The sequence below is a fragment of the Podarcis melisellensis genome (assembly GCF_964234715.1).
Source record: "Podarcis melisellensis genome assembly, chromosome: 18".
Lineage (NCBI taxonomy): Eukaryota > Metazoa > Chordata > Lepidosauria > Squamata > Lacertidae > Podarcis > Podarcis melisellensis.
The window spans coordinates 12,666,357-12,680,060 of record NC_138536.1 but is presented as its reverse complement, the minus strand read 5'-3'; the positions used below and the strand labels follow the sequence as shown (position 1 = coordinate 12,680,060).

At 50.9% G+C, this 13,704-nt stretch overlaps 1 protein-coding gene across 4 annotated transcripts in view; it reads left to right on the top strand.

Moving 5' to 3' along the window:
* The window catches only part of FCHO1 (FCH and mu domain containing endocytic adaptor 1), a 35,639-nt gene that overhangs the window by 18,880 nt on the left and 3,055 nt on the right, over nt 1-13,704 (top strand). For 3 of the 4 annotated variants that reach the window (XM_081895427.1, XM_081895428.1, XM_081895429.1), the window contains 17 exons: nt 85-183; nt 1,009-1,105; nt 1,348-1,392; nt 1,606-1,678; nt 1,784-1,808; nt 3,114-3,168; nt 3,818-3,993; nt 4,584-4,608; nt 4,903-4,965; nt 5,065-5,116; nt 5,764-5,855; nt 6,933-7,496; nt 8,938-9,041; nt 9,905-10,007; nt 10,478-10,589; nt 12,028-12,183; nt 12,596-12,728. In XM_081895427.1, the coding sequence (XP_081751553.1) occupies nt 85-183; nt 1,009-1,105; nt 1,348-1,392; nt 1,606-1,678; nt 1,784-1,808; nt 3,114-3,168; nt 3,818-3,993; nt 4,584-4,608; nt 4,903-4,965; nt 5,065-5,116; nt 5,764-5,855; nt 6,933-7,496; nt 8,938-9,041; nt 9,905-10,007; nt 10,478-10,589; nt 12,028-12,183; nt 12,596-12,728 (1,974 nt within the window). Of the gene's footprint in view, nt 1-84; nt 184-1,008; nt 1,106-1,347; nt 1,393-1,605; nt 1,679-1,783; nt 1,809-3,113; nt 3,169-3,817; nt 3,994-4,583; nt 4,609-4,902; nt 4,966-5,064; nt 5,117-5,763; nt 5,856-6,932; nt 7,497-8,937; nt 9,042-9,904; nt 10,008-10,477; nt 10,590-12,027; nt 12,184-12,595; nt 12,729-12,960; nt 13,161-13,704 lie in introns of all 4 variants that reach the window. The other variant, XM_081895430.1, reaches the window with a different exon arrangement.

Genomic DNA, 13,704 nt, shown 5'->3' with positions numbered 1-13,704 from the left:
GAAGGGACCCCTGAGGGTCATCTAGCCCCCCCCCCCGCAATCCCCCATTGCTGCTTTGCCTCCTCTCTACCCTCTCCCTCCCAGCGCCTGCAGGAGGTGGAGGAATCGCACCTGGAGCAGATGAAGGTCCTGATTGGCTCCTACGTCCACTCGGTGGAAGACACCCACGTCCAGATTGGGCAGGTGAGAGGCTGTTGCGTTCCCAAAGCAAGGCAGGATTGGACTCTGATTAATAAAAAACACACGAGGCCTGACCAGCAAGACTCTGGGAGGAAGGGTCAATGATAAACTGTCCACCCCTCGGCCCAGGTCCTTTTATTCACAAAAGAACTTTTTACAGAGTGTTCGTAAGAACCAATCAGATTTCCTCTGAGCATTTCGAAAAACCCCACGTGGGAACAAAGTTAGATCAGAAGAAACTACAAAGAAACTATTTCGTACTTCAGCATGCATACGTAGTTCAGAGTAAATAAAATAGGAATCAAGGAGGAATGCTTTTAGCAAACCCCGGAGGTGATAAACAGGAGAGGAAGGACGGCAAAGAAAGATGGGCATCTTGATCATCTCCTTGTGAACTCTCCTCCTGGCCCTTAGATTAACAAAACCAAGGAAAGGGACATCAGAGAATCTACCTACTATCTTTATGGCCCAGGTGCCTGGTGAACAACTGGCCTGTCTTTAGAATGCTGATACGTGCCTGTCAGGCAGAGAGAAAGAAAATGGACAGTAGAGAAAATGGGCAGAGATGCAGAGGCTTGTGGGATTTGATCAGAAATTATTGTCCATGACCCAAGCCCAGTCAACGCCATGCTTTCATTGCGGACACAGTGGCTTGCTCCGTATGTTCATAATTCCTCATGTAATCCCACCTGACCCCCACAAGAGGCTGGTCGGCCAGCAAGGGCAACTGGGCTGGGCGCCCCCAGAGGACCCCCGGGTGCTTGGGTGGGTCCGTGGGGGGTCCATCCTGGCCTCAGCCTTGTCTTCTCTCCCCCTCCCCAACCGCAGGTCCATGAAGAATTCAAGCAGAACATGGAGAACATCGGAGTGGAGACCCTCCTGCGGAACTTCGCCGAGAGCAAAGGGACCGGGCGGCATTTGCCGGGTGGGTTGAACTTCTGGGAGAATAATAGCATTGCGGAGTTGGAAGGGTCCCCCAAATGTCATCTAGTCCAGCCCCCAGCAATGTAGGTGCCGCAGCTCAGGAATCTGCAGCAGATGGATTCGCCCGGATCCTGCAACCGGGAACCAAGTGAAATAAGGACGTTTCTCCGGCTTGGCTTGCCTTAACCCAAACGCCTTTAGCCTTTGCCCTCCCCTTTATTCCCCTCTTTCCTCTCCCCGTAGGACCGCTGGATTTTGAGGAGCTGAGCATCATTCCTGCGCAGGAAGGCAAGTACGTCTGAGCGTGGGGTGGCAGCACCCCAGATCCAGCCGGGTTGGAAAAGGGGTGCGTGGGACCACCTGGAGGAACCGCCAGAGACCCTTTTATAAAGGACTTTGGAAAGCTTGCGGCAATTTATTATGATTGTGATTTTTTAAGTGTGCAAGCTTTTGGGTTCCACAGCACTCTTCATCAAGGAGGGGCTTCCTCTTTTCTTGCAGGACCCAAGCGAACCCGCAGCAAAGCCTTCCGCATCCCTGGCCTGAGCCGCAAAGAACGGGAGCGGGACTCTGTGTGAGTTGCTCCTCTTTCTCCCCGACCACAGAGACCGATCTCACTCCCCAAGTCTGCGCATGCTCTTCAATCTCTCTCTCTCTCTCCCTCTCTCCTTTTGCCCAGGGAATCTCCAGATGCCGAGTCAGGGGTGAGTAATATTTATCATTAGCCAACAGGACCCACAGGAAAATGTCACCGTCTTATCCTAATGCCCCAGCCTGAGGGCCATTCCAGGAGCCAGCCGGCCGGCCAGCCAGGCCTTCCCCATAGCTACTCCATTCCATTTCCTGCTTTTTTTCTTTTCTTTTTAAGCTGCCACTGAATGTTCCATCGCTCCTGAGAATTGATTGATGGATTGACTGAGTTCATTTCTATGCTGCTTTCCCGCAATGAGCTGTGTCCAAAGCATATTGAAATACAGAGCACAGCATTTCTGAAATTTAATTTTATATATAAAATACAGAGCTTGCCAGCAAATTAAAAAACGACAAAAATCAACAATTTGGCAAATTGGCACAGGATAAATTGAATAGTGCAATGCTCATTCCTTACTGGGCTGTGCTATTTTGCTATAATTAATCATTATTATTGCTGTCATTTATTTGGATTCTTTACCTATCATTTAAAAATACAAAATTCACTGTTCCGTTTTTTGGTGTTAAGCCTTTGGGCACCTGTGGAAGGTGATTAATAAGTAACAAGGAAATTTATCTCTCATATCTCTGTAAGTCACCTTCAGCCATTTTGAGAAGGGCGACTCAGAAATTTAATGAAAACTTACAATTATTATTTGATTTCTAACTTTAATGCTATGTTGTTGTCGTTTTGTGGAGACTGTATTAATTTTGATTTAATAAAAAGAGAAATATATATTGGGTTCCTTACCCAAATTTCACCATAATTCCCAGGGCAGATTGCAGCATTTATTAAAATCAGTTTAAACAGTTTATTAGGTGGGCCCTAAAAACTGCTACTGTGCTTAAAGTGTAACTGCTGTTTATTTAAAAGGATTTTGAAAAGAGCCTTTTTTATATATAAAAAATGCAGTTAGGGTACAAATTGAGGAAACCTAGCTGGATTGGCAGGGTAGGAATAATAATGATAATTGTTGTTAAACCATGGTTCTTTCTCGTTCTTCTGTTTTTATTGCGTTTTATGACCTTTTAATAAACGAGTTTGGGTTTCAGCTCAATATGTTGAAAGCCTTCAATAAAATAGTTTTTTTAAAAAAAAGAAAGAAAGAGCAGCCAGCTGGTTCTGGGAATCAGGGTGCTGGGTTCCAGTCTTACGGATCAGAGAATGATGCATCTTTTGCAAGCAAATAATCCATGAGGTTTCACATCTTGGTCTCTCCTCTCATTTTTTTTTGGGGGGGGTATTTGAACCCCAAGAAAGATGCTGCCCCAAGAGAGGCTCCCCCCCCAAACATTTGTTCCTTCTCTTCTCTCCTCAGCCCCCCGACGTGGACGAGGAAGGCTTCACTGTCCGGCCCGAAACAAATCAGAACGATATCCTTTGGAATATGTGGCTGCAGGGCCTTCTTCCTCATAAAGGGGGGAGGGTGAGATTGGGGGGGGAGTGGGAGGGGTGTCTCAGAAATAGGGGGAGAGGTGGGGTGTCCAGAGTCCAATGGGGAAGACTGCATCAACGGGGACATGAATTTACCCAGGAGCTCCGATAAATTGACAGAAAAGCGGAAGCCGTCTTTGGATTATTTGCAAAAAAATAAATATATACCATAACCCAATGAAATTGCAGGCAGGAATTGAAATGTGAGCAATGGGAGGAACATGGCAGTATATGAATATGGCTCATTCGCTTGAGACTCTTAATTTCAGGGCCAGGTGTTCGAGTCCCAACTTGGGTGAAAGATTCCAGCTCACCAATTCTATGATTAGGCAAAATGATATTATGCAGTATGTAAAAGGGATGCGTGTAAGGGAAAGTGGGAAGCCAAATTATGAGACATGTATAACAGATTTGAAATTTGAAATTAATTGGTTAAAGTTATGAAAATCTAATTAAAAACTTCAGGGCCCCACGTAGGCCAAAGGACTCCTTTATTGCAGCGGGCTGGGCTGGATGACCCTAGGGGTCCCTTCCAACTCTTCTGTGATTCTGTTGCCATCCGTTTGGCCCCTTGACTCATCTCCCCACGTGAACACCCCACCCGCTTCTGCTCCTCCAGCGACTCGGATTACGATGATGAGGAGCCCCACAAGTTCTACATCCGCATCAAGCCGGTGCAGCCCCGGGAGCGGGCCAGCAGCGCTGCGGCCGTGGAGCAGCTCAAGGCCTCCGTGGGGAACCTCATCCTGGCCCCCAGCATGGGGGTGAGAGAGAGAGAAATGAGAAGCGGCAGGCCTGGCCGAAAGACCTTGGCGCCCGTCTCCACTTGTATCCAGATTTTAGCTTTAATTTCTGCACCAGAATTCTGGGCGCTATGGTTCCCAGGACACTGTGGTTTCCAGGCGCCTAGGCGGCCGTTATCTGTGCCTCCAAGTGTCTCACTGGGACTGACGGGGAGATGTGGTGTAAAGCACTGGGTGCAGGGCGCCCGGTTGACAAAGTCTGCCTGCTTGAGGGAGGGTGTCTGGGAGGGCAAAGGTGCCCTCCAGAGCCCCATCTGCCGCGTAACGCCTCTTCCACCTTCGCTGAGGTGCCAACCTGCCCTTTTTCTTGACGCCTGGGGGAAAAAACATCTTTCTTTGGATCTTGATTTATGGCTGCACATTCTCCTGACTGATCACTTATTGCTTTATCCTTTCCCCAAATGGCTTTGAGCCTCCCTGCCTTCTCAGTGTAAATTTTACAAAACGAATAAATAAACCACCCAGGGAGGAAGGCAGCCGTAGGGACCTGCGCATGGGTTGGGGGCCACTGCATCTTCCTGACCTCTCCCCTTTCTCCCCTCTTTCCGCAGTGCACAATGAAGAGGCATTCTTCCCGTGAGTCTTATGTCTTGGACTCTTTGGGTGAGGTTGGGGGAGAGGGTTGCCGCTGCGGAACTCCCTGCCACTGGATGGCTTTAGAAGAGGGTTGGACCAAAGCATGGAAGAGGAGGGGGCCAGCTGGGGCTCCTGTCCAGGATGGCTCTGCCTGCGCTGTCAGGGCAGCCATGCTTCTGGATCCCAGTTTCTGGGCAGTGCAGGAGAATTGCTCTCGCGCTCGGATCCTGCCTGTGGCTGCTTTCTTGGGGGCATCTGGCTGGCGATTCTTAGGTTTTCTGGATTCCTTTCCAGGGCACCTGAAAGCACTTGCCTCGGCCTCAGCCGAGACGGATTCTGACACAGCCCCTGCCCCAGGTGAGAAAAAGGGGGAGATGGGACACTAGGGGGTAGACCCCCAAACCCTCCAATTCTACGGTTCTCTAACCGTATATATTTCCAATTTGCTCTGCACAGGGGATAAGTCTGGCAACCCGCAAGCACCTCTCTTCGGCACCTGTATGACAAGGTAACTCTGGGGTCTTCAGAGAGCAGACTCCACTCTGCACTCTCATATCTGTGTCTGCATGCAAACATCTGCGGAACTCCCTTCCACTTGAGGCCAGTGCTGCCCATTTGACTCAGTTGATCCAGCCACTCTGGGCAGCTTCCACACACCAAAAACACAAAGAAACCCACAAATATTTTTGTACCCCATTCAGATGTAGGAGGTACAAAAAAACAATTAAAGTGACTAATTAATTAAATTTGTAAACCGCCCTATACCCATAGACTTTAGGGTGGTTCGTGACATACAATCACTTAAAAGCATGTATTATTATTATTATTATTATTATTATTATTATTATTACTGCTCGATTACAGAAAGCAGTTTGTAAAAGAGAGAAAACAACAAGACCACTGCTGAAAAATTTGCAGCCGTAACCAAAGGCACACAAAGGGAAAGGGACCAAAACTCCAAACTCAAACTTTCTAAGCTTGTGAGCGTCTTCAGCAGGTGCCAAATAGAATAGAGTGAAGGCGCCTAGCTTGTGTCAAGAGGCAGGGAGTTCCACAGGCTGGGTGCTGGCACACTGAAAGATGGCCAGTTTCACCAATTTTGTTGCCCTTGTTCAGATCACAGTTTCTCAAGTCCAGTGTTTTCTTCTTCCGCAGCTGTGACAGCAAACCTGAGCCTGACGTTCTCCCTGCCAGCGCCCTCTTTGGCCCCCCACTGGAGTCAGCCTTCGAAAACGAGGAGTTTTCAGGTGAAAAAGGTCCCCAGCATCCCTGCATTGCAGGGGGTGGGCTAGATGACCCCGAGGGTCCCTTCCGATTCCCCCAGGTCCTCTCTGAGGCCATATCTGCACCCCTGGGACGCCACTTGAAAGAACTGGCTTCCTCCCCTGAAGAATCCCGGCAGCTACGTCTCCCAGCACCCTTATCAAACTACGGTTCCCGGGAGGCCCAGTGGCCATGCTATGAAAGCCCCATGATGCCTCTTTGAACAGCTGTAGCGTCCCCCAAAGAATCCTGGGAACTGTAGTTTGTGAAGAGTGCTGGTAGTTCTAAGGAAACCCCCTGCACCCAGAGCTACAGTTCTCAGAGGAGTTCCCTGAGAAAAGGAATTGAGCTTTTAATGGGGATTGTCACTCTGGGAGAGGGTACTGTGGGGGGGGGGAGCTCCTGGCAACTCTCAGCACCCTTAGCAAACTATAACTCCCAGGATTCTTTGGAGAAGCCATTTCTCTTTCCCAAACCGTCCTGGAGGAATGAATCTGGAACCTTCTGCAAACAATGCCTTTGTCTACAAATAAAGTAAGATTCTAGTCCTCATAGTTTGCATCAAGGGGACGTTTAACAGCCAACCTCTCTTCCCAGAGAACTTTGGGAATTGTGGCTCTGTAAGCGGGAAAAGGTTTTCCCCAGCAACTCACGGGGCCATGAACATACTACAGCTCCCAGGATTCTTGGGGGGGGGGCTGTCTGTTGAAAGTGGGATCGCAGGGCTTTAAGTGTGGGCAAAGTGTAGACAAATAGCAGACTGGGAAGTGTAGTGTGGACGGGGGAGCAGAAAGCCATGTCTTTTAAAGGCGTGATGTGGATCTGTAGCAAGATATAGATAGCTAGATCTATACTGATATTTATATTGATCTATTGATACATCTATCTATGTCTACCTATATCTATCTATATTTATTTATCTATCAACATTGATATAGATCTATAGATATATAAATATCAATGCCTATTGAGTTTGATATTGACATCTCTATTATTATTGATACCTATATACCTCCTGGATATCAATGTCTATTTATTGTACTTCTCCCCCCCCCCCGCAGCCCCCCGCTCTTACCTGTTGGCCTCCAGCCCCTCCCCCTTCTCCTCCTCATCCCCCGAGAACGTGGAAGACTCCGGCCTGGACTCCCCATCTCACCTGGCCACCGGCCCCTCCCCGGACGCCCGCCTCTGGAGCCCCCGGCCTGGCACCCCACAGAGCCCCCCCGGAAAGCGCCCCCCCAAGGACGGCCCCCGCTGCTGCCAGCCGGCCGACGACACCCCGGACCCCTGGCTCCCCCAGACGGGCTCTCAGGAGCTCCCCGAGTGGGCCCACTCTGTCTCGGCCTGGCCCCCGGCGCCCCCCGGGCCTCCCCCGGGCCGGCACGAGTCCCCCTTCAGCGACCCCTTCCTGGAGGCCGCGGCCCCCGGGGGTCGGCGGGGCTGGTCGGCTGCGGAGTGTCCCCCGCGGGGGGGCGAGCGCGATAGCTGCCTCTCATCGAACTCGGCCTCCTCCTCCTCCTCGTCCCCAGCGCCCCCCAGCAGCGGAGACTCCACCAGCCCTTCTCCTTGGGCGCCACGGGGCAGAGACCTGGAGGGCGCCCCCCCAGACGTGCCGTCGGACCCCGGTGAGTTGCCATTTCCTCTTGCCAGGATCCACGCCGCATGTCGGGTCCCTTCTCATCTGTTGCCTTCGGGTCTGGGTGCGAGACGCGTCTTTCTCTGCAGTGGAGAATGAAATCCTAGATGCCTTCGTAGCCATAAGAACCATATATTTATTAGTGTCTATTGCACTCTCGTTTTTCTCGTCATTTTGGATCACTGGATAAGAAATCAGTTAAAAGAAGGTGGGGAATGAAAGGTCTGGGTTGACAAGTCTGGGTTTTCTGTCAATCAATCCATCAATCAATTGGCCGATTTATTACAGGCAATGGGGGATTTTTTATTAATAAAAATAATTTGGGAACTGCTTTTGGACTTTGTGGGAAAAGGTAATGAATGATTTTGGATTGAGAAGAAATGTTATTTGGCACCAGAGAAGATGGATGTTGCTCTGGACTGAATGCCTTAAATAACCTTTTTTATGTAACCGCCAGAAGGAAAATCAGATGCCCCTTTTCTCTTTCTGACTTGCTTCTTCCCATTCCCCCCCCTTTTCTTCACTCTCTTCCTGCTTTTTCTTCTCTTTTTGAAGCTGTTTTTGTCTATTTTAAAAAAAAAACGCGTTAGTTTTCCACATCTCACAGTATTATTGTAATATTATTATTGTCATTTATTCAATTTATTGGATTCAATTTATATGCTGCCTTTTATGAGGAGACCCCAGGGCGGTTTACAACATTAAAAACACATTCCAGAACGTCAATGATAAAAACACGATTTTGATGGAAAACATTAAGAGCAAAGGAGATTGTGCAGGACAATCTGGTTTCCCAGCAGATGGTCATCTCTCTGGGATTCTGCAGCTATGATTCCTGCATTGCAGGGAGTTGGGCTGGATGAGCTTTGGGGGTCCCTTACAATTCCACAGTTCTCTGAGTCTTGGATTTCTTGGGTCTCACAGGTGCTTCAGTTCCTCTCAACTGCTCTCTCGCCAAACGCCCAGAGCTTGAGATCGCTTCCTCCTGCTGTAGTTTTTGCCCCCGGGGGTGATCACATCACGTAGGCGCCATTGATCCCCTTTGACAGCGTGGTTTCCTGGCTGATCCCTCCAGGGCGTCTTCTCCCTTGAAGGCCTTAATAAATCTCATTTCCGAAAGCTCCAAATCTTGCACAGCTCTTTCAACCTCGTTATGGTTAACGATTAACAATTGGCCTCTGCATTTTCTTTTTTGCGGTCTGAGCTTTGCTTAATGGCCCAATAAAGGATGGCTGGGCAAACTGATTGTGGATGGACGGATGGACGGATGGATGGACAGGATTTAGAGCACTGGAGAGAGCGGGGTGCGAATCCCCCCACAGGGCCACAAAGCTCTCTCTCTCTCTTGCCCTCTCTCTTTATTTACATTGATGATGCCAATCATTGATTATCCCAACCAACCCCCTATTCTCTCTCCCTTTGGCTTGCAGCTTCTCTCCCTCAGTCCGCTGCACCTGGATTGACCCCCATGGTGGCCCCCCCTCGGCGATGCCACGCAAAACGGCCCTCGGCAGTCTCAACCGGCAGCGACACGGTGAGCCCCACACGCCCTGGACCCTGCCTGTGCACACACGCTTGTGTTTCCTCGTACGATTGGGGGGCTGTGCTGTTGTGCAGAGATGCCCCCCAACTTAGCAAACTGCGGGCTGGTTAATTTGGGGAGGTGTGGGGTAGAAGTCTTGTTCCGTCAGGATCCAAGCCTTCTCAGAGTTGAGTTGAGCCCTTATTTTTCCATTCTGCTTTTGGCTCCCAGAGGCTGAGAAACATTAACTAAGGCTCGCCTACTTAGGGTATGATAAAATAAAGTCTGCAAAGGATTTCTGAATCCTGTCGCAAGGAAAAGCTTGTAAAGTGTACGGATGAGATATAAGAATTTGCTGCAAAGAAGAACAGCTTTTGAAAATGATGGAGTATGCGGAGCTGGCAAGACCGACAGAAAATATTAGAGACGCGAATGATGAAAAATTCCCTGAGGAGACATTTATTGAGCATTTAAAGAACTACTAAAGAGAGATAAAAACATGAGCAGGACTTGAACTATGAGCAACAGCGATAATATATTAAGATAAATAGGATAGATTGCACATATTGAAGAGCACAGGTGATTTAAGGGTAAATATGGAAACCATGGAAGAAGGGGGGAGGAAGTCAATGGATCAAGTAATTTACAGTTTATGTTAAAATACGTTCAGAATTTTTGTGTGAGTATGTGAAAAATTAATAAATAAGATTTGGAAAAGAGAAGATTGCAAATGCAGCCGAAGCCCTATAGAATGATGAACAAGTTGTTGGTGAGACGATTGTGCGTCCTCAGAAGTGGTATTATTAATCAGAACAATAAGCATGGTCATCACTGAATAATTCACACGCCGCCCATCTCTCTCGCTGTGCCCCCAGCCTCGCTCGCTCAGCCCCTCGCGTCTCTGGGCCTTGTCGACCCCGCAGAGCTCGGCTGGCATGACGGAGCGGGCCTTCTTCATGGCCACCCAGCCGGGACTCGGTAGGTGCTCCGCGGAGGGGGCTGCGGGCTTGGGGGCGTGTGGGGGCCCGGCTTTCTTTTGGGGAGGCCTCGCCCCATTGCGCAACAAGCCGCAGAGTGTTTGTGGGGGGAGGTGGAGGCACGGGAAATGCTTTGGGGCCCCCCGACTTCTTCAAAATGCCTTGATTTTTTTACTGCAGAGAAAACGAGAATGACTTAAGGGGTGACTGACGCAAAGGGGGGCCCCCTGCTTTCACCTTCCGTTAAGCCAAAGTGGGTGCTGCCGCCCCTCCGGGTGGGTGGGATTCCCTAGGGGTGCTGGGGGGCAGCAGGTGCCAGTGGCTGTCTGACTTCGGAAAGCTGATATCCTCAGATCCAGTTCCTTTGATTCTATGCTCCTCCGAGCCAAATACCCCACATCTTCTTGGGACTCGCTTCCCACTCCCTGGCGTTCCCCCCGCGATCGCTTGACTTTCTCTCTCTCTGGCCAGGCGTCTCGCGGGGCCCGTCTCCTGTTGTCCTGGGTGCGCAGGGCGCTCTCCCCGTGGCAACGGCCTTCACGGAATACATCCACGCCTATTTCAAAGGCTGCAGCCCAGACAGGTAATAAACGGAGGACGGAGGGCAGTGTGTGTTTGTGGGGGTGTTTTTTGGGGGGACCCCTCACCTCATTGCCATTTTCACACTGAATCTGGATGTCTTGGCTCTGCTTCTCGATGCCGTCAGTCTCTTAAGCACCGAAATTTGGGACCCACCTCCAAACCGATGCCAAAGTTTTGGGCTTCTTTTGTACTGCAAGTCCCATATTTTTTTGGGCCCCCCCCCAACTGAATACAGTCATACCTCAGGTTACGGACGCTTCAGGTTGTGTGTTCTCGGGTTACGGACGTGCCGAAACCCAGAAGTACCAGAACGGGTTACTTCCGGGTTTTGGCGCTCGTGCATGTGCAGAAACACTAAATCATGCTTTGCACATGCACAGAAGTGCCGACTCGCAACTCGTGCATTGCGCAGATGTGGCACTGTGGGTTGCGGACGCTGCAGCTTGTGAACATGCTTCCCGCATGGATCACGTTCACAACCCAAGTGTCCACTGTAACAGACACACAAAACTGGTGTTCGTACTTAACACCCCAAAACCTGGCACTTTCCAATTTGCTCCAAACTGGTGTGAAACTGCACTGAACAGGTACATAACTTTGGCACTGGTTTAGAGGCGATCTCAAAAGTTCTGGGTTTGCCTTTGAAGAAGCTGGTGCCCACTGAGGCGACTGAGGGGTGCAAAAACAGCTTTGAAGGGTCCAGGGCCGCTCAGTTCCACAACCCCATGTGACATCTTGCGGAGTCGTCCCGGTTCCTGCAAGATCCTGTGCAGTCGCCCCTTGGCTCCCAGAGCCAGTCCTGGCCTTGATGCCCAAGCCAGATGGAGAGCTTGCTGCCTCTGTTCATGACAGATCAGCTTAGGTACCTGATGCGAAACAAGGATTTTAAGGTCTCCGTCCTACTTTGCACGCGGGCTCTGGGAATATGGGTGGTCTCTCTCTCACAGCCACGGTTTCAGATCTATACACTTTTCCTGTTTTGTGGAACAACAACAATTTTATTATTTTCATGCCGCCCATCCAACTGGGTTGCGGCAGCCGCTCTGGGCAGCTCCCAACAAAAAATTTAAAATGCAATGAAACATCAGCCAGCTTCGCTGAACTTCCCTTTGCCTCTGCCCGGATCTCTCTGCTCAGTTGGTTGAGCAGGAGACTCTGAATCTCAGGGTCGTGGGTTCAAGTCCCACGTCGGGCAAAAGATTCCTGCATTGCAGGGGGTTGGCCTGGATGACCCTGGGGGGTCCCCCTTCTATGACTTGCAAGCAGGTGCAGCAGTGTGGGGCAGTGGGCTCTCCCCCTTGGCGCTCTTTTGCAGAAGCAAGTGGCAGCCCCTCCTGGGGCGTGAGGGGCTCCTGGGACGGGACGGAGAGTGCCTGGATTTGGGGGAGCAAACAGGGCCAGGGGTGATAATGCCAGGCTCTGTCTCGCCTCTCCTGCAGCTGCCTGGTCAAGGTCACGGGGGAGCTGACCATGTCCTTCCCGGCGGGGATCCTGCGCGTCTTCAGCAGCGCCCCTGCGCCCCCCGTCCTCAGCTTCCGCCTGCGCCACACGGCCGCCATCGACCAGTTCCTGCCCAACACCGAACTCCTCTTCAGGTATCACAGGGGGGGGGAGATGGGGGGCATAGGGTGCCCCTGTGGGAGAAACTGGAAAAGCCGGGCGGGGTTCTGCTCAGAGGGTCGGATCCAGCTGCCCTGTTCCGCTTTCTCCCTGGGGCTCCCCCAAATCCTCTGCGGGGGACTATGTGGACCCCCAAGAATTGCACATGGTTGGGGGGAGAATGAGAGGGGAGCTCAAACCGTGGAGCAGAGAACCAGACCTCTGAAAGCAGGAGAGAGGCAAGTTGGCCTGTTGTTCCAGCGGGTCTACTCTGAGTAGGACTTTGTTGGACCAGGGAGGGAGAGCAAAGAGGAGGGGGTCCCTCTCCTCTCGGATTGTGGGGGGCACCCCACAGAACCAGACTGACCTCCTGGGCGGTGATGGATTTCTCTTCCGCCCCCCCCCCAGTGATACCTCGCAGAGTGACCCCCACAGCAAGGACTTCTGGCTCAACATGGCCGCCCTCACTGCACACCTCCAGAAGCAGGCGGAGCAGGCGCCGGGCGCCCCGTACTACAACGTCACCCTCCTCAGATACCAGGTGGAGCAGACGGGCCCTGCGGGTGGTTGGGTTGGGGGAGGGAAGAGCTGAGGAAAGGGGAACCGCCCCCCCCTGTGCTTCCAGACCCCCATCCTCTCTAAGCAGCCCAGGACCATCAGGAGTCCAGAACCAGCCGTGGCTCCTGCATGGCCGGGGTGGGCTGGATGACCCTTCTCCAAAGAGGGAGAGAGAAAGGATTGTCTTTCCGACTCTCTCTGCCCCTCGACTCCAGTACTCCAAGCAAGGCCCACGCTGGGCCCCCTTGCAGCTCTCCGTGGACTGGGCATGTGGGTCGGAGGCCACGCGGGTGCGCATTGACTACAGCTACAACACGGGGGCTTTGGCCTCGGCCGCAGCCCTTGGCAACGTCCAGATCCTCCTGCCCATTGAAGAACCGGCTGCCAACGTCCAGCCCCAGCCGAGCGCCTCGTGGTGAGACCCGGGTCTGGTTTGGGGGTGGGGGTTGTCTTGGGGAGACAAGGTCATGCTTACTATTTATTAAATTAATATTCCGCCCTTGCTGCGTTTGTGGAATATTGATTTATAACGCATGGTTTTTGTGGGCTGACCAAGTGAAAAGGGGCTCTGCTTAACATTTGGGAATACGTGGTAGTTAAATAAAATCAATGGGAAACAAAGGAGGGGAGAAAAGGGGGGGGAATTCTAAAATTCTAAAATATGTTAATATATTGAAATGGAATTGGGAAAAGTATTTCCTATGTTAACTGTGGAAATCTTAAGTATGGAAATGGAATTAGGAAATACTTTGACGCATTTTAACATTTTATCATTTTTTAATTGTTACATTGAGCAGTGAGTAATAATAATAATAAATTTATTTATACCCCGCCCATCCCCAGTCACTCTGGGCAGCTCCCAACATATTAAAAACAGAATAAAACATTAAACATAAAAAGCTTCCCTAAACAGGGCTGCCTTCAGATGTCTTCTAAAAGTCCTTGACATCTGACAGGAG